The sequence below is a fragment of the Macaca mulatta genome, chromosome 1 (genome assembly GCF_049350105.2).
Source record: "Macaca mulatta isolate MMU2019108-1 chromosome 1, T2T-MMU8v2.0, whole genome shotgun sequence".
NCBI classification, from domain to species: domain Eukaryota; kingdom Metazoa; phylum Chordata; class Mammalia; order Primates; family Cercopithecidae; genus Macaca; species Macaca mulatta.
The window spans coordinates 108,285,977-108,306,480 of NC_133406.1; the positions used below are offsets into that span (position 1 = coordinate 108,285,977).

The window sequence follows — 20,504 nt, forward strand, 5'->3', positions numbered from 1 at the left end:
ATTTGCTTTTCCATTCCTGAGTTACTTCACTTAGAGTGGGCCCCCAACTCCATCCAGGTCACTGCAAACACTATTATTTTGCTTCGTTTCATGGCTGAGTACTATTCCATGATATATATATTACCACATTTTCTTTATCCACTCATTAATTGGGCAATAAGTTGGTTGGTTGAGTATTTTTGTAATTGCGAATTGTACTGCTATAAACACAAGTATGCATGTGTCTTTTTCATAAATGACTTGTTTTCCTTTGGGTAGGTACCCAGTAGTGGGATTGCTTAATTGAATGGTAGTTCTACTTTTAGTTCTTTAAGGAATGTCCATACTGTTTTCTACAGTGGTTGTGCTAGCTTACATTTTCACCAGCAGTGTGAGAGTGTTCCCTGTTTACCACATCCACACCAGCATCTATTATTTTTTGACTTTTTATTATGGCCATTATTTCAGGAGTAAGGTGATATCCCATTGTGGTTTTAATTTGCATGTCTCTGATAATTAGTGATATTGAACATTTTTTTTCATGTTTGTTTTTAGTCCAATGTTAAAATCAAGTTAGTAGGGATGTTTTACTTTTATTTTTATTTTTTATTTACTTTTTAGTATTGTGTTATATTCATTCCTTATGTATTTTAGAGATTAGCCCCTTATTAGAAAAGACATTTATAAGTATTAACTCTCATTCTGTGGGTTGCTTTTCCACTCTGTTGATTGTTTCCTTTGCTGTGCAGAAGTTTTAGCTTTATATACTCCCACTTGTTTATTTTTTCTTTTTGTTGCCTGTGCTTTTAGTGTCATATCTATGTAATTATTGCCAACACCAATATCGTGAAGATTTCACCCTATGTTTTCTTTCAGGAGTTTTACAGTTTCAAGACTTACATTTAAGTCTTTAAACAATTTTGAGTTGATTCTTGGTTATGGTATAAGGGTCTTAATTCATTATTCTGCAAGTGTAAAGCAGTTTTCCCAGGACTGTTTGTTAAAGAAGCTGTCTATTCTCCATTGTATATTTTTAGCACCTTTATCAAAGACCAGTTAACTACATATACATGGGTTTATTTCTGGACTCTCTATTCTGTTTCATTCATCTATGTCTGTTTTTATGCCAGTACCATACTCTTAATTATTGTAGCTTTTTAATGCATTTTAAAGTCAGGAAGTGTGATTCCTTCAGCTTTGTTCTTCTTTGTCAAGATTGATTTGACTATTTGTGGCCTTGTCTGATTCCATATAAATTTTACTGATTTTTCTATTTCTGTAAAAAGTGTCATTGGGAATTTAATAGGGATTTCATTGACTTTGTACATCACTTTGGGTAGTATTCACATTTTTTAACAATATTAAATCTTCTAATCCATGAACACAGAAAGTTTTTCCATTTGTTTGTGGCTTCTTTCATTTCTTTTATCAATGTTTTATAGTTTTCAGTGTATGAGCTTTTCACCTCCTTGGTTACATTTATTTTTATATATTTTATTCTTTTTGATGTGATTGTGAAAGAAATTATTTTCTTAATTTCTTTTTCAGATAGTTGATTGTTTACAACTTCTAAACCGACTTTTATGTTTTGAGTTTTATTCTGTAACTTTGCTGATTGGTTTACTAGTTCTAACAGTTTTTTATGGAGTGTTCAGAGTCGTCTGTATTTAAGATTATGTAACTTGCAAACAAAGACAATTTTACTTCTTCCTTTCTTATTTAGATGCCTTTCACTAGGACTTCCAGTACTGTGTTGAATAGAAATAGTGAGAGTGAGTATCTTTGCCTTGTTCATAAACTTAAAGGAAAAGCTTTTAGTTTCACCATTAAATATGATTTTTTTTTTTAGACAACAGACATTTATTATCTCATAGTTTCCCTAGGTCAGGAGTACAAAAACAGCTTAGCTAGTTACTATGCTTAGGGTTTCACGATGTTGCTATCATGGTGTTGATTGGGCTGCATTACAATCTGGGGTTTCAACTGAGGAAGAATCCATTTCCAAGCTGACTCAAATTGCTATCAGAATTTATTTTTGTGGCTGTGGTACTAAGGGCTTCAGGTTCTTGCTGGCTGTTGGCTGGAGGCTTCCCTGATATTCTAGAGCTCACAACTCCTAGAGGCAATCCATTATTTATTGAGACCTCTTGCAGTCTCTTGCCACATGAGCTTTCCCAGTGTGGCCATTTGCTTCATTAAGCCAGAAAGGAGAGCCACTAGAGTTAGTCTGGTAGCAAGATGAAGTCTTATGTGACATAACAAAGAATAACATGACATAACATAATATAACATAACAAACGAGTGAAATCCCATCATATTTGTCATATTCTATTAGTTATAAATAAGTCACAGGTCCTGTCCACACTCTGGGGGAGGGTATTTTACAAGGACTGAACAGCAAGGGGTAGGTACCATGGGGGCTTCTCCAGTGTCTTTCTGTCACAAGACAGTTCCCAGAAACAATAGCACTGTACTTCCTCTATAACCCATTGGCTAGAGCTGAGCCGTACCTTGTTGGAAAATGTAGTCGTTCTTTCTGCATGGTTATGTGTCTGTTACAGATGCTTTTATTGTAGTGGAAAGGGAGACTAAATATTGAAAGACAACTAGCAGACTGCCTTTCAATCAGAGATCTTGCAAGCAGAAATTTTGTAACAATTAGGTGAGATGAACACAACAGCACCTGGCAATCTCAGAGGTGGTCAAAAGATGTCCTATGATTATAGCTACTAAATTTATTACTATATTTAGTATTATTAATAGAATAGAAACTAAATTTCCTTTAAAAAGAGAAGGGTTGGAATAGAAAATTATGTTCACTTCATTTTTACACTAAAATGTAAGTCTTAGGTAACTCAATTATATCTTATAGTTAATACTTTTATTCTTATAAACATGACCAATCTGATAATCCTGTATTTTTAAAAATATCACTTACCTACATATCTCTCTGCAAATTTCATAGCATTTTCTCACGTTGTATTCTCAATTCATTCCTCTGAAGGGTCCATTGTTCTCATTTACTAGGTGAGGTGAAGCAATCAGCCCAAAGTTAAGTTAAGTAACTGACAGTGGCATAACCAGAGCTGGGTCCCAGGTCGTGCAGCTCTACACAGATTCCACTAAAGTATATTGTCAAGAAATTGATTTCATTGAGGAACAAAAATGTGAATATATTAAGCATTTGGACAAATATTTGATGTTGGTCACACTCCAGAAATATGGCAATATCCAGATAATTGATGACTTTCCATTTCGTCTCTCTCTGCTTGCTGTGCTTAATGTAGTCCCAACAAAAAAAAAACAAAAACAAAAACAAAAAAAAAAAAACTGTTGCCCCCCTAGGATAGATAGGTATAAATAAAAAATAATTCTCTTACCACCCCAAATCCTTTAACCCAGTTTACATTTGTTTTCTTCTGCTGTAAGTACAAAGCTATTACAAGTTTTAGAACTCTAGAGCATCTCTGCTAACCTTATAACCCTACCCTGATCAACAATAGAATCTGAATTCATAATTTACATATAATAAAGTCTAAATGTGGGCTTTTCATACATGTGCTTTATCACTTCGAAGTAATATCCTTCTGTTCTTCGTTTGTTGATGGTTTTTATCATAGAAGAGTGCTGAATTCTGTCCATTTTTTTTTGGAATCTGTTGAGATGATTATTTGGTTCTATCTTTTATTGTGTCAATGTGTTGTATCACATTTATTGATCTGCATATGTTGGACCATCCTTGCATCCCAGGGATAAATTTTTCTTGTTTGTGGTATATAATCATTTTAATGTGCTGCTGGATTCAATATGCTAGTATTTTGTTGAGGAGTTTTGCATCTATATTCAATAAGGATATTAAGGATATTAGCCCCTCTCTATATATTCAGATAGATAGATAGATAGATAGATAGATAGATAGATAGATAGATAGAGATATAGTTTGTCTCTCTTGATAGATAAACATATGTATCTATCTATCTATCTATCTATCTATCTATCTATCTGTCTGTCTGTCTATCTATCTATCGAGAGAATTATTGCCTGGCTTTAGTATCAGGGTAATGCTGACTTTGTGAAGGTGTTTAGAAATGTTCCCTCTTCATAAATTTTTTGAAACAGTTTGAGAAGAATTGGTATTAATTATTTAAATGTTTGATTTAATTCATCAGTGAAGCCGTCTGGTCTTGGGATTTTCTTTGTTGAGAGATTTATTTCTTATTCAGTCTCCATAGTAGTTATAGGTCTGTTTGGACTTTCTTCATGATTTAGTCTTGGTTAGTTGTCTGTTTCTAGGAATTTATCTATTTTCTCTAGATATTCTAGTTTATTGGCATATAATTGTAACCATTTCTTGTGATCTCTTTTATTTCTTTGAAATCAGTTCTAATGTTTCTTCTTTTGTTTTTGCGTTTATTATTTGAAAATAGAAGGTGAAGATGTTGAAGAGACTTTACTTCATGCAGTATACATATATAAAAACATGATTCATTCAGGCATTCACTCGTATAAAGTCAATCACCTTTCCAATATTCATTACAGTTTCTTCAAAAACTGAAATGTAATACAATCATAATATATAATGTAGTCCATCTTGCTTTACAATGAGTAACCATCTTATTTTAGTGCCTCAACACAATGAACTGATAGTTCTTTTATTTTCAAAAGGGATTTTGAAAAAGTATAATAGTCATAGAAATTCTGTTTCTTCCTTTAGCCTGAGTTACTATGTTGCATAGTAAAAAAAAATTGACAGAGTGCTGTTATGACGAGAGGGAGGTGAAGGTAGTAGTGGGAGCAGTGGCAGTGGTGGGTGGTCCTGGTGGTGGTGATTATGGGCTTATTTAGATATTTCTCTGGAAAGTACAACAGAAGACAAAGTACCACTCTTCGTGTTTCAGCCACACTTCTCTTTTCATTCTGCCAGCTACACAGATATCATGTTTCCAGAAAGCAGTCAGAGAACTTTTGGAGTAATAGTCAATGGCAGCTCCATGTTCCCCTTGACTCCTCTCTAGGATCAGGGATTAGTTTAGGATGTTCTTTCTACTAATTTTTTTTTCTGCTAGACACATTGTTTCACTGAATTAGATAAATCTCAATATGGAGGAATCTTTATATATGACCTCAGTCAAAACCTTTATTCCAAAATCAAAATAAGATTACAGTCACGTAATAAGTTAGAAAGAGTGTCACTTGTATATCTTTGACTCTTTTTTCCAGTAAGTTGCACTCATTGACAAGTGAGAGTTTGAGAAAGCAATTGAGTATAGTTGTTCCAGAAAAAGTGGGCATTCACCTAGTCTGCCAATGTCATTGAATCAACCCTAGGAAATAGTATCACAGAGAGTCTGAATATGAGTGAAAATAGATTTTCCAGCTTTGGATATCTTGATTTTTACTGACTCGTTTATGCAGAGCTTGCTAATGAAGCATGAAGCTTTGGAAAACGACTTTGCTGTCCATGAGACCCGAGTTCAAAATGTGTGTGCACAAGGAGAAGACATCCTAAATAAGGTGAGCTAGTTCAGGAATTCCAGCTCAAACTTCCATTCTCCAAAAAGGACTGGCCCAAATATAGAAATGCTAAGATTATATGCAGAACTTTAACAATCTCTTCTAAATTGCCTTTTGTTGTTGTTGTGGTTAGCAAATAATTGTCTACTCAATTGCTGTAATTTTTTTTCAAATTCTTACACATACATATTTCAGTTTTCCTTAAATCTTTTGTTGACATTTTATTGTCCCATGCAGAACATGGTGCTTATAAAAGTCTTATCACCATCTTTGGCCATAGAATATTATAATAATTTGAAGAAATTGCTTTCTAAGCCTCGAGGAAAACAACACTGAAACCTCTTTTAAATTTGAGAATCGTTTCTTTGTTTAAATGTAGTTTTTAATAAATCCTCATTGATCTAACTGCTACAAAAAGACCATTAAACAGAGATGACTCCCTACCTCCTAGAAACTTACACTAACTAAGAAGGTCACACTTACACAGATAAACATGAGAAGATCATCCAAATGTTGGAATGGAAATGACCTTCTTGGACATGAATGAATAATAAAATAATTACACTAGACCAGAGGACTGTGGTTATATATTTGAAATGAGAGAGATGAGTGCTTTCTATTGGTACTAAAGGATTCACATTCCTAGCCCTGCACATTTATAAATATATTTGTCTCTCCCCTTCTCACAGGTGTTGCAGGAGGAAAGTCAGAACAAAGAGATTTCTTCCAAGATAGAGGCTCTGAATGAAAAGACCCCTTCTCTGGCCAAGGCAATAGCTGCTTGGAAGTTGCAATTGAAAGATGATTATGACTTTCAGGAATTCAACTGGAAGGCTGATGTGGTAGAGGCTTGGATAGGTATGATGTGTCAGGTCCAGGGTCGCTGGGTTTGAGAATTCCTAATAAATCTCATGTATAGAATGGTCTCTGGGACTTTTACCGTATGAAAAGAGGTGTCTCCATCACTACTCATTCTTATCCTTTCTGGACAGAATTACACTCACATTTGTGCACACACACATACACACACATACACACACACACACAAATTGAGAAAGAGATAGATATGATGATGCAGTAATTATGTACCATAATCCAGAGAACACGTTTTTGGGGAATGGGAGATTTTGTGTGTGATATTCAGAAAGGGAAAGCCATAGCAAAATGTTCTAAGAAATAATCTAAAATGTTTGTTTGATTTACTTACAATTCATATCTAATCTATGATTTTTCTCTCTTTTTTTTTTTCTATGAAGTACTCAAAAGCTCTCATGACTCTAGCTCTGTTTCATTAAGTTTTATCCTGCCTAAGTAGAAAAACGATCCACTGGTCCCACTGCTCACATATTCCAATGAATCATCAACTTTGAGAGTCAAGAAGCTTTCTTGTTGTCTACTGTAAATATTCCTTTTCTGCTTACCAGGACTCAAACAAGACCAAATGTCTTTCTCTTATTAATTATTTTTGCCTTTTAGCTGATAAGGAAACAAGCCTAAAGACCAATGGTAATGGTGCAGACCTTGGTGACTTCCTCACTCTCCTGGCAAAACAGGTGAGATTGATAGATGTTAGGTAAGCCTAAGACCTGTTTCACACAGAAGCTCATCCTCCATGATTATTTCTGAATTGTGGGATTTTATTGTCTGTAGCTTCTGTAAGATTTTCCCTTCTTAATATTTATAATTTCCTAATTATTATTTTTTTTTCTCTCTCTCATGAATCTTGCTACTAGATTTTCATCATTTTTGTTTTTTAGAGAACCTACATTCAGCTTTTTAATTTTTCTCTGGGCTTTTTTTGTGTGTGTATTCTATTCCATTAAAAGCTTTTTATATTATTATCTTTTTTACTTTATTTGGGATTACTTTAATATTTTCTTTTAATTTCTTGAGATGTACAATTAGATTATCAAAATTTTAGCCTTTCATCTTTTCTAACATATCGATTTTAAATATATGTTTTTCCCAAAGCAAAGTTTTAGTCGCATTCTGCAAATTTTGTCATTTCTTTTATCATTCAGTTAATGTTTTTGAAATTTCTTATTTGGTTTATTCTATCATCTATTTATTATTTGGTAGTATATTATTTAATTTCAAATATTTGGGACTTTTCTCATTATATTTTTGACATTTATATCTAGTTTAATTCCACTGTATTTTAAAAATATATTCTATATTTTTCAGAAACTTGATTTATATCTAGTAACAGTCTATTTTGTTGTATATTGTACGTACGTTTGAAAAGAATGTGTATTTTGCAGTGGTTTATATTACCAACTAGATTTTCATTTTTAATCATGTTGTTTAAATGCTTCATTATTTTTATAAAATTTGAGGATAGGCTAAAAGTTGTGTTGACATTTTGGACTGTGAAATCATCTTGATGAACTGATACTTTTAATTATAAAATCTTCCTCTTTATCTTGAATTACATTTCTTGATTAAAGTCTACCTTTTCCAGATACCAGTATACTGCACCAACATTTTTTTTTTTTTTTTTAGTATCTGCAGAAATATTTATTTCCACATTTTAGGGCTTTTTAAAACATTTTTGTCTCCATATTTTGTATGTATCTTTTGTAAATATTATATAGTTGGCTATTACTTTACCTAATTTGATAATTTTATGGAAAAAGTGAGTCTGTTTACATTTAGAGTATTATAACTAACTCATGAACTTTGGTTTAAAGCTTTAACTAAACACCCTCTGCCATCCAACCCCCTACATTTTGGTCAGGGATTGAAATGATCCAGGACACAGTTTTGGCCTCTTTGAAGACTCACTTTTTTTTTTCACTTTGCCCCTGTGGCCTTTCAGGTATTTCAGTGGAAGCCCTTTAACCAGGGCTGCTCCTACCTGATGGGTCCTGAAGTAAACTCTGTGTCACTGCTGAAAATTCTAGTTAGGATTTTACATTTTTAGCTACCATTTCTGCTTGACTTCTAGACTTGTGTGCTATACAGTTTTGGCATCTAAAATGCTTTGAGGGGAAAAGATGACAGAATATTGACTACTTTTCTTCAGTTTCCTTATTATAGCCCCTCAAATTCTGGCTGTCACAGTTCCTCATTATGCCAAATTATGTCTCTTTAACGCCATGAGATTTTCAAATGCTCTGAGCAATGCTGACTCCTCACCCTCTAATACTTCAATATATAAGAACTTGTACAGCTTATACTTTAAAGGGAAATGTGGAGAGACTTATTTTGACTTCAATGATGTTCCCTTCTGTCTGGAATTTTAGTCCCTTGAGTTGTAGTTACCTCTGTTTCATTCTGATTCATTTCAAGCAGCTGACTTTTTGTACGTTTATCTAGCCATTAATAAAGTTGCCCAATTAGACAAATACAAGCCACTCTATCAAAACTGAAAGGGAAACTTCCTGAATTTTGTGTGATTTTGATATGAATGTTTCTGCAAAAAATGTATTTGTATAATTGGCACATCTAGGAGGTCTTTTGTTAGTGTACTTCCAAGGTCCCTACTAGTGCACTGCTACTAATTAGAACAAAGAATATAATAAGTAATATAAGAAAGTCTTGGAAAGGTGTGTGCTGTAGGAGAGATTTAGTTTTCATTGTGAAAATTTAGAGTGTCATATCATACTCCAGTATTTCCTTATATTAATGTATTAGTCCAGTCTCATGCTGCTGATGAAGACATACCCAAGACTGGGTAATTTATAAAGAATAGAGGTTTAATTGAGTCACAGTTCAGAATGGCTGGAGAGGCCTCAGGAAAATTACAATCATGGCAGAAGGGCAAACAAACACTTCCTTCTTCACATGGTGGTAGGAAGGAGAAGTGCCAACCCAAAGGTGGAAAAACACATTATAAAACCATCAGATCTCTTGAGAACTCACTATCATGCCCTCATGATTAAATTATCTTCCACTGAGTTCCTCCCATGACATGTGGGGACTATGGGAACTACAATTCAAGATGAGATTTAGGTGGGGACACAGCCAAACCATATCATTCCACCCCTGGCCTCTCCCAAATCTCATGTCATCACATTTAAAAACACAATTATGCCCTTCTAACAGTCTCCCAAAGTCTTAACTCATTCCAGAATTAACTCAAAAGTCTAAGTCCAAAGTCTTATCTGAAATAAGGTAAGTCCCTTCTATCCATGAGTCTGTAAAATCAAAAACAAGTTAGTTACTTCCTAAATACAATGAGAGTACAGGCTGTGAGTAAATACACTAATTCCAAATGGGATAAATTGGCCTAACAAAGGGCTACAGGCTTCATACAAGTCTGAAATCCAATAGGACAGTCATTAAACCTTAAAGTTCCAAAATGATCTCTTTTGACTCCATGTCCCACATCCAGGGCACACATGCAAAGGGTGGGCTCCCATGGCCTTGGGCAGCTCCACCCCTGTGGCTTTGCAGGGTACAGCCTCCCTCATAGGTGCTTTCATGGGCTGGCATTGAGTGTCTGCAGCTTTTCCAGGTCCATGTTGCAAGCTGTTGGTGGATCTACCATTTTGGAGTCTGGAAGACACTAGGCAGTACCCCAGTGAGGACTCTGTGTGGGGTGGGGGACCTCCAATCCCACTTTTCCCTTCTGTGCTGCCCTAGCAGAGGTTCTTCATGAGGACTCTGCCCCTGCAGCAGACTTCTGCCTGGACATGTAAGTGTTTCCGTACATCCTCTGAAATCTACAAAGCTCCCAAACCTCAATTCTTGACTTCTGTGTCCATGGAGGCTCAATGCCACATGGAAGCTGCCAAGGCTTGGGGCTTGCACCCTCTGAAGCCATGGTCTGAGTTGTACCTTGGCCGCTTTTAGCTACGGCTAGAACAGCTGAATGCAGAGCACCAAGTCACTAGGCTGCACAAATCAGAGAGCCCTGGGCCCGGCCCAGGAAATAATTTTTCCCTACTTTGCCTTCCAGCCTGTTATGGGAGGGGCTGCCTTGAAGGTCTCTGACCTGTCCTGAAGACATTCCTCCCCCGCCACTCTTTGTCTTGGTGATTAACATTCAATTACTTATTACTCATGCAAATTTCTGCAGCTGACTCGAATTTCTCCCCAGTAAATGGGGTTTGCTTTTCTTTTCTTTTTTTTTTTTTTTTTTTTTTGAGACGGAGTCTCGCTCTGTAGCCCAGGCTGGAGTGCAGTGGCCGGATCTCAGCTCACTGCAAGCTCCGCCTCCCGGGTTCACGCCATTCTCCGGCCTCAGCCTCCCGAGTAGCTGGGACTACAGGCGCTGCCACCTCGCCCGGCTATTTTTTGTATTTCTTGGTAGAGACGGGGTTTCACCGTGTTAGCCAGGATGGTCTCGATCTCCTGACCTCGTGATCTGCCCATCTCGGCCTCCCAAAGTGCTGGGATTACAGGCTTGAGCCACCGCGCCCGGCCGGGGTTTGCTTTTCTATTGCATCATCAGGCTGCAAAAATTCCAAACTTTTATGTTCTGCTTCCTCTTGCATGCTTTGCTCTTAGAAATTTCTTCTGGGCCAGGCGTGGTGGCTCAAGCCTGTAATCCCAGCACTTTGGGAGGCCGAGACGGGTGGATCACGAGGTCAGGAGATCAGACCATCCTGGCTAACACGGTGAAACCCCGTCTCTACTAAAAAATACAAAAAACTAGCCGGGTGAGGTGGTGGGCGCCTGTAGTCCCAGCTACTCGGGAGGCTGAGGCAGGAGAATGGCGTAAACCCAGGAGGCGGAGCTTGCAGTGAGCTGAGATCCGGCCACTGCACTCCAATCTGGGCGACAGAGCCAGACTCCGTCTCAAAAAAAAAAAAAAAAAAAAGTTCTTCTGCCAGATATGCTAAATAATCTCTCTCAAGTTCAAAGTTCTACAGATCTCTAGGGCAGGGGCAAAATGCTTCCAATCTCTTTGCTACAGCCTAGCAGGAAAGGCCTTTTTTCCAGTTCCCAACAAGTTCCTCATCTCCATCTGAGACCACCACAGCCTGGACTTCATCGTTTATATCACTATCAGCAATTTGGTCAAAGCCATTCAACAAGTCTCTAGGAAGTCCCAAATTTTCCCACATCTTCCTATCTTCTGAGCCCTCCACGTCTCTAGGAAGTTCCAAACCTTCACACATGTTTCTGTCTTCCTCTGAGCCCACCAAACTCTTCCAATCTCTACCTGTTACCCAGTTCCAAAGTCACTTCCACATGTTCAGGTATCTTTACAGTAGCACCCCACTCTCTGCTGTACCAATGTACTGTATTAGTCTGTTCTCACACTGCTAATAAAGATATACCCAAGACTGGGTAATTTATAAAGAATCGAGGTTTAACTGACACATTTTAGCACGGCTGGGGAGGCCTCAGGAAACTTATAATCACGGCAGAGGGGGAAACAAACACATCCTTCTTCATAAGGCAGCGGAAAGAAGTGTTAAGCAAAAGGGGAAAAAACCCTTATAAAACCATGAGATCATGTGAGAACTCACTCACTATCACAAGAACAGCATGAGAGTAACTGCCTGCATGATTCAATTACCTCCCACTGGCTCCCCCCCACGACATGTCGGGACTATGGGAATACAATTCAAGATGAGATTTGGGTGGGGACACAGTCAAACCAAACCATATCAATTAATTTTATATCCAGCATAAAATCTAACTGTAAAATATACATAAACTGGAGCTTTCAGCCCCAAATGTTTGCTTACATCTCTAAGTTATATTTCCTTTTTCTTAATCATCATCTTAATTCTTGCCTAACCTTATCTATGATTAAAATCTGGTGGAACCCAGATGTGAATGATCATTGCACCATTTTCCTGTTCATGGCCTCTCTCCTGATGTTTCTCAGGACACTCTGGATGCCAGTTTGCAGAGTTTCCAGCAAGAGAGACTTCCCGAGATCACTGACCTGAAGGACCAATTGATTGCTGCTCAACACAGCCAGTCGAAAGCCATTGAAGAGCGTTATGCCGCCTTGCTGAAGCGCTGGGAGCAGTTGCTGGAAGCCTCGGCAGTCCACAGACAGAAATTGCTGGAGAAACAGCTGCCTCTACAGAAGGTTTAAAAAATTTATGAGGCATGATCAGTTCTCTGTTACCTGTATGTTAGCCATGAAATTCAGAAATAGACATTGGAAACTCTGTTTGGATAATACATAAACCTTTTATTGCATTGAAAGATGTCAGGAAGACATTCTTACTGAGCAAAAAGTAGATTGAAAAGAAGCTTAAAATTTTTTTTTTAGCATGACTGATTAGTTGCATCACCAACTTGAGATGGAAACCAAGCAAATATAGTGGAAGAGGTAGATGGAACAAGAGGATGGGAGGTCTTTGTATAAGGTAGAATTAAAACTGTCAGGCAAAAGTCAAGTTTGTCCCTGTGCTTTTCCTAACCCAAATAAAAGGAGCACTGGACAAGTTGTCATAAAACATGTTCTCACCTTATATCAAGCTTTCCTAGGTTGAAGACCTTGTAAAAGTCACTTAATATCCCTAAACCTTGATATCCCCATTTAGAAAATAGAGTAGTATCACCATTCTATTCTGCCTTTCTGTTATTACTATTAAAAAAGATAATGAATCAAAAGTGCAATATAGACCCCTAAGTTCCATATAAATATGTAATCAAAATGTTCCTTCAAATATTGGCTGCTAAGGCATTGGATATTGATCATAAAAATATCAATACTAGAAGGAGGCCAGGCATGGTGGCTCACACCTATAATCCCAGCACTTTGAGAGGCTGAGGAGAGCGGATCACGAGGTTAGGAGATTGAGATCATCCTGGCTAACACCATTAAGCCCCATCTCTACTAAAAATACAACAAATTAGCCGGGCATGGTGGCAGGCGCCTGTAGTCCCAGCTACTCAGGAGGCTGAGGTAGGAGAATGGCGTGAACCCAGGAGATGGAGCTTGCAGTGAGCCCAGATTGCGGCCACTATACTCCAGCCTGGGCGACAGAGCAAGACTCCATTTGAAAAAATGAATGAATAAATAAATAAATAAATAAAAGGAAATCAGAATGGTCAGTGGAATTACTGAGCACTCCTAGACCCTTAGAATCATTGTACTTGGTAGTGAATTAAGTCAAGGAGTTAAGGAATTTAGGAAATAACACAAGAGTAAAAGTCAAGTTAGATTCTTAGTTAATTTCTACACTTTTGAAAAACACAGGCCTACATCAAATAAATCTTAGGTGAAAAATTAAATCAATTAAGTGGGCAATTTTACACATATATGTGCATTCTACATAGGAAGCTCCTTCATATTTTTAATCTTTTTTTTAAAAAAAAAATTCAAACTGCAAGGAGTTTTATTTTATTTTCTGATTACAAAATATTTATAAAGTATTCACTCAATCTATAATATTATGAAAACGATATGAAATACTTTATAGGTTTCTGTGTCCTTTTCGTGTAGAGGTCATGTTAATTTTCTCTGTATTGATCTATTTTGGCATATAGATTGCTGAAATGAATACAGGGTCAGATGTAATGGTTTAATACCTTTGAAATCCTCCCTCCATTTGGGCCAGTTTTCTTCTTTTTATTTTTTTATTATTTTTTTATTTTTTTCATTTTTTTTAAATTTTTTAATTTTTAATTTTTTTATTTTTATTATACTTTAAGTTCTAGGGTACACGTGCATAACGTGCAGGTTTGTTACATATGTATACTTGTGCCATGTTAATTCTTGTATTTGGGAATGAAAAATTCATTTTTATGTTTGCTCAAGACAAACCTCTTTAGCAGTACAATGTGCTGACCCAAAATCTGTGATGTATTTTAAGTAGGAAAGTATTTTTGATCACTTGCTGTTTGAAAAAAATCATGCTTTTTCTGTCATTCAGTAATACAGAAAATTCGGAGCTATTCAGAGCATTTGGATAATGCCAGACAGTAATACAATAATACATATATTTGTGCTAAGGATTCAGGTTAGAGGGTAGAAAATGAGTTCAAGCAGTGGTTTGAAAGGTTTCGGGCATGAAATGAGGCCTGAACAAGGTTTAAAAGGAAGGTAGGAGAATGACCTAGGCTTGTCAAAGAGAAGTCAGCTCAGTGCGGTCTACAGAAGCTTGTACGATAGAAAGATAAAGTAGATAAAGGAGATAACAGATTTTCTTGGTTTGTTTATTCAATCATTATTTCATCCATTCATTCAATGCCTTTTTTTTTTTTTTTTTTTTTTTTTTCATGTTTACTTCCTGCCAGGCAGAACTGGAGCATAGACTTTAGAATAAGAAATCATATAATTGGAAACTACCTTTGCTACTTTTGGAATTTTAAAACTGAAATAATTTCAGAAATCATTCGACCTCCCTCCTTTGTAAATGATGGAAGACTTAAACAGTTTCACACAATGAGAAAACGCCAGAACCAAGGCTCGTTCCACTAACTCACATGTTCAATCATGAAAGTACACAGTCCCTATTGGTTTTAGCTCTGCCCTTTTAGATTGCTGGCCCTGCAGATATTTAAAGACAGGCATTATTTTTATCCTCAATCTTGTCTTCTGCTGAGAGGCTTTATCAGGAAAGATGGTAGTGTCTTTTTTTTTGCTCTCTGCAGGCTGAGGACCTGTTCATGGAATTTGCACATAAGGCTTCAGCTTTCAACAACTGGTGTGAAAAGGCGGAAGAAAACTTGTCAGAGCCTGTGCACTGTGTCTCCCTGAATGAAATTCGGCAGCTGCAGAAAGACCATGAGGACTTCTTAGCCTCCTTGGCTGGGGCTCAAGGAGACTTTAAATGTTTGCTGGAGCTAGACCAGCAGATTAAGGCCTTAGGTGTGCCTTCTAGCCCTTATACCTGGTTAACAGTGGAGGTGCTGGAAAGGACCTGGAAGCACCTATCTGACATCATCGAGGTAACCTGGGACACGGCAGAAACTTCCTTTGGCTACAGTGAACATAACCACTTTATTATCCAAGTAAAGAGACCTTTGAGATAGAAGGAACACTATTAATAATTATACTGGGAGAGCAGGCATGAAACATGACAGTCTAAGAAAAACTGGAAAGCATGTTTACAATAGGTATACCCTATGCCCCATAATTTGGGCAGTTTCCTACTTCTGAGTGTTGAACAATGATTCTGAGAAGCAAACAGAAGCCCCGAGACATAGTTCTAATGATGAGCTATGAAAAGTTCATGAGGCTTGTACATGTATTCAGAGTTGACATATCCCCCTCATTCAGGGCATTTTCTTTTTTAGATACACCTCCAAAAGTGCCTTGCTACATATATATTTTTAACTTTTGTCTGTGTATAATAATGTTCATTACTAAAACATAAAATGTATAATAGAAAACTAACCATAATGTCACCATTTTTAGATAGTAGCTGTTGTTTCTCAGGGTAGCAAGCCCTTAAGGCTGCTTTTGTGTTCATTTAAATTAAATTTCCCCAAAAAAATTACAAAGAGGGGAGGTTTGCCTTTATTACTAGCATACTTATTACAGGACTTGGCCTTAGAGGAGCCTGCAAGTCCTTTTGGGAAATACATGAGCTATCTTTACATTTTAGAGGTAACAGAGGTGGACTGCATAAAATATGAGCACACAGGCACATATCTCTGGAAGATATGATAGACTTGAGAGAGGAAAGATGTGCAGCTGAGCCTACAAACCAATTCTCTTATGGCAAATAAAGGCCTTCAGTGTCAGTCACGTTGTCTGTGATTTGGGGTTTTAGGAACGGGAGCAGGAGCTGCAAAAGGAAGAGGCAAGACAGGTCAAGAATTTTGAGATGTGTCAGGAGTTTGAACAGAATGCCAGTGCCTTCCTTCAATGGATCCTGGAAACCAGGTGTGCTGTGCTACATCCCAAACCATGACCCTTACACCACCTCCATTTGTGTTAGGGATAAAATATGTGTTTGAAGGGAAGAGGAGAGACTCTGACAGCATGTATTCTGCCCTAAAATCACCATATCTTGCCTATGCTTTATATTTGGAGTTGACTGTTTTCTGAATCAATCCTTGGTAAAACAAGAAATGACAATTTCATCCTTCTGCTTATTTTGTACACTTCTGTATTCTCTCCTTGATACTCTCACCTTTCTTTCTGTTGCCTGTAATTTCCTTCCAAAATAATAACAATTTCTTAGGTTTGCATGCCACATTGCACTTTACAGAGTACTTCCATATCCATTACCTCTCCTAACTGTCAGAGCAACCTTGAAAAGTGTACAGAGCAGATCTTATTAGCTCTGTTTCCAAGTGTGGAAAGTTCAAGTAGATAAATTTACTTGCTCAAGGTCACAAATGTATTTACTGGCACAACCAGAAGCAGAACCTTCTATGAATACCTCCTATGAAGCCATTCTGTTGTGCACCTACTAAAGTTCTAATGAGAATCAAGTGAGATAATTTATGTTCATTGTACTTATTAGTAGCAAACTGTTCTGCACCTGAAGATAACGTACGTCACATCTTCTGGGGTAAATGATCTAGAAAAAGGAGACTTAGAAGATGTAATATGTTAGAATACATGGTCAAAGTTGGTAGATGGTATCCAGTAGGTGGGTCAAAACTGTGGTCTTCTGAGAGTTAATGTGGTGGTTTAGACAATTCATAATATACACTTTTCTACATACTCACTGACAATGACAAATGAACAAAAAGAAATCCTATACCACGTCTAAACCCTCTGACAGAAGGCAGAGAAGACACAGAACACCCTTCTCTTACTCTTTCCTGGATGACTTCATCACATCCTGGCTGTGTGTGTCCAATACCAAGCATATTCCTTAACATTGGTGCTCCTTGTCCCGAAGCAAGGAGCTTTACGGGAGACTGCTCTTCTCAGAGTGGGAGAGGCCTTGGGAACCAGTGGGTGGACAGGTTCATGTTTTGTGGCAACAAAAGATTTAAAATGTTTCATAAATCTGAGGAAATGAGATCGTTAATGTAATCCATTTTAACATATCATCTCCCTTTTCTCTCATGTGATTCCTGTTCCGGACCTCCATGTCCAGGGCTTACTTTCTGGATGGGTCAGTATTTTATGTTATCATCATGTTTGTTTTATTATATTATTCTGGAAGAATTCATTAAGAAGGACTTAGTGCTGAGGCATCTTCATTCCATTGTAATCTGGTAGTATGGAAATAAAAATGTGGCGTGAGAAGGAAAAGCTCATTATATTTCATTCTACCCTTATACTTCACTAGATGGAATCTTGCCTACATTGCTTAAGTGTATATTTAAGAAGAATAATTAAGAGGGGTACATGAAAGCCTTCTCCTAGTCAGAGAACAACTAGGGAAAGTCTTCCCTTCTCATCAGTCTGGCAAGGTTGTGAAAATTTGGTTCTGTGAAACTTCGCTTCATGGAAGCCACATAACCTTGAAGAAGTTGAAACAGAGGAGCTTTGAGTTGGTATGAATGTATAAAATATTGACCTGTGATGTGATACATAATGTTTTCCTTTGGTTCTTAACTAGATCATTGCTCAAGGAAACAGGAACTCTGGAATCCCAGCTGGAAGCAAATAAAGTAAGTATTGTTTTTTCATTAGCTGAAGATATTGTCAAAATTATAAAGAGTGTAAAAATAATCACTTAAGGGCAGCCCAGGAGATACTTTTAGGTATGTATCACCTAAAGTCCGTTTTAACCATAGGCCACCACATCATGAATATAAACCTCAGTCTACTTAAATCTCTGAATTTCAATCTCTGCATCTATACAATAGAGTTAGTATCCATTGTAGACTCACTGTTTGCCCTGAGGAAAGAATTTCATGGGAGACTCTGATCTGCCCAGAGTGGGAGAGGCTTTGGGAACAGTAACTGGATGGGTTCATGTTTTGTGGCTACAAAGGATTTAGAACATAATGATGAAGTAAAGGAGCAAATGTAAAAGTGCCTAACACTGGCAAATTTCTGATATTATATGATGTAGTAAGATGATACAACTGAATCTAATAATCTCTTGACAGTTGAGCAAAGTAATGGGTTAGAACAGCATTTCTCAACTTTACTATCATTCTTGCAGCAGAAAAAAAACTAATTATATTTAATTATTTTTCTAACAAAATAATGAAATACTAAAGAATACAATGTCAGGTAGTTCTGACTGTCATCTCACCTGAGTTAAAGTGAGTTTGTCGAGGTATGATTGATAAAGAATTGCACCTTTAATGTGGACAGTTTGATGAGTTTAGACAATTGGATGAGTTTGCGCAAAATAATACCATCGTGTATGTGACCCTTTGTAATCTGGTTTCTGCTTAATTGTTTTCCCTTTCACTTCCTGTTACTGTCTTCCTACTTTATGCGTTAGGTATTAGGAAAACAGTTTTTTCAAGTTCCTTTGCACACACACTTGCCTTTGCCTGAAACACTTAGGCTTTCCTTTGGTCACTTGATGAGCTCCTTTTATTTTATCAAAAAGACAAGAAATAATGGATGCTGGTGAAGATGTAGAGAAAGTGGAAATAGTACAGCCACTATGGAAAACACTATGGAAATTCCTCAAAAAATTAAAAAGAGAAAGACCATATCCCATTATTGGGTATATATCTAAAAGAAGGAAAATTAATATATCAAAAAAAATCTGCACTCCCATGTTTATGACAGGAGATAACAGGGAGACTATTCACAATAGCCAAAATATGGAATCAACCTAACTGCCCATCAATGGATTAACTGATAAAGAAAATATGGTATACACAATGGAATATTATTTGTCCATTAAAAAATGAAATTCTGATATTTTCAGTAACATGGAAGGAAATGAATGTCATTATATTAAATGAAATAAGCCAAGCACAGTAAGACAAATATTGCATGTTCTCACTCATAAGTGGGAGCTAAATAAAATGGATCTCATGAGGAGAGTATATTGGAGGTTACTAGAGGATAGGAATGGTAGGGGGACACAGAGGAATGAAGAGAGGTTGATTATTGGGTATAAATATACAGTTTGATAGAAGAAATAAGACTAGTAATTGATAGATCAGTAGGGTGACCATAGTTTACAATAATATCTTGTATAGTTTAAAATAGCTAGAAGAAAATAATTTGAATGTTTCTAGCATAAAGAAAAGACAAATGTTTAAGGTAATAGACATCCAACATATACTGATTTGATCTTTACAAATTATATGAACATATTAAATTGTCATGTATACTCTGAAATATGTACATCTATTATATATAATTAAAACTTAAAAAAAATATGTCAGGAAAATTTGACCTTTGAAGGGCTACAAGCTTTGTCATATCCCAGATTGTTTTCACTGCACTCCACAATCATCAGAATCAATTCACACTTGCCCTCTGTGGGGAGTAATATTCCCTCATTGAGAAAGCATGGCAAGATCCAGAAATTTGGCATATAACATGTCTGCGTGGCAGGAGCAGCCCATGAACATCATCCCAAGTTGACGAAGGCAGCCCAGGAGTGAACAGTATGTGTGTGTATGTATAACTACTAACTCTTAGATTTATATATTACTGAATACGAGAATGACAGGTTTTATTCACCTAAACTTCCCATTATTTTATAAATGAGGGCTACAGAAGTGAAGTGATTTTCCTGAGTAGTTCATTTTTTCACAGACAACAAGAAAATCCCTGAAAACAAAATCAGCCAGTTATCTCCTCTTTCACCTCTAGGTTTTGAGCTGGCAACGTGGACGACTGACTGTCTCTCTTCTCTGTCATTTTTCCAGAGAAAACAGAAGGAGATCCAGGCAATGAAGCGTCAACTAACCAAGATTGAGGACCTGGGGGACAACATGGAAGATGCTCTGATCCTTGATATCAAATACAGCACCATTGGATTGGCCCAGCAGTGGGACCAGCTGTACCAGCTTGGGTTGCGGATGCAACACAACCTGGAGCAACAGATCCAGGCCAAGTATTGAGGGAACGCACCAGAGCAGGGAGGGGTGCAGGTGGTGTTAGGTGTTAGGACCTTAACTAAGGGCTAGAGTTTGGTGCACCAGATAAAAGAGTTGCTTCAGAGTACCAATGTTCTGGGTCTTTACTGCCCCACAGAATGACTATTTCTCTTTATACTGAAATCCATCATGAAATAAAAGACAGTGCTCTCCATCCA

The 20,504-nt window shown here is 37.0% G+C and overlaps 1 protein-coding gene across 1 annotated transcript in view; it reads left to right on the forward strand.

Annotated features, from left to right (window-relative positions):
- SPTA1 (spectrin alpha, erythrocytic 1) overlaps positions 1–20,504 on the forward strand; it is a 74,919-nt gene that overhangs the window by 50,652 nt on the left and 3,763 nt on the right. The window contains 9 exon segments of the mRNA XM_077982523.1: positions 5,395–5,493; positions 6,183–6,351; positions 6,970–7,046; positions 12,281–12,490; positions 15,007–15,303; positions 16,131–16,243; positions 17,415–17,432; positions 17,883–17,934; positions 20,116–20,303. Of these exon segments, the coding sequence (XP_077838649.1) occupies positions 5,395–5,493; positions 6,183–6,351; positions 6,970–7,046; positions 12,281–12,490; positions 15,007–15,303; positions 16,131–16,243; positions 17,415–17,432; positions 17,883–17,934; positions 20,116–20,303 (1,223 nt within the window).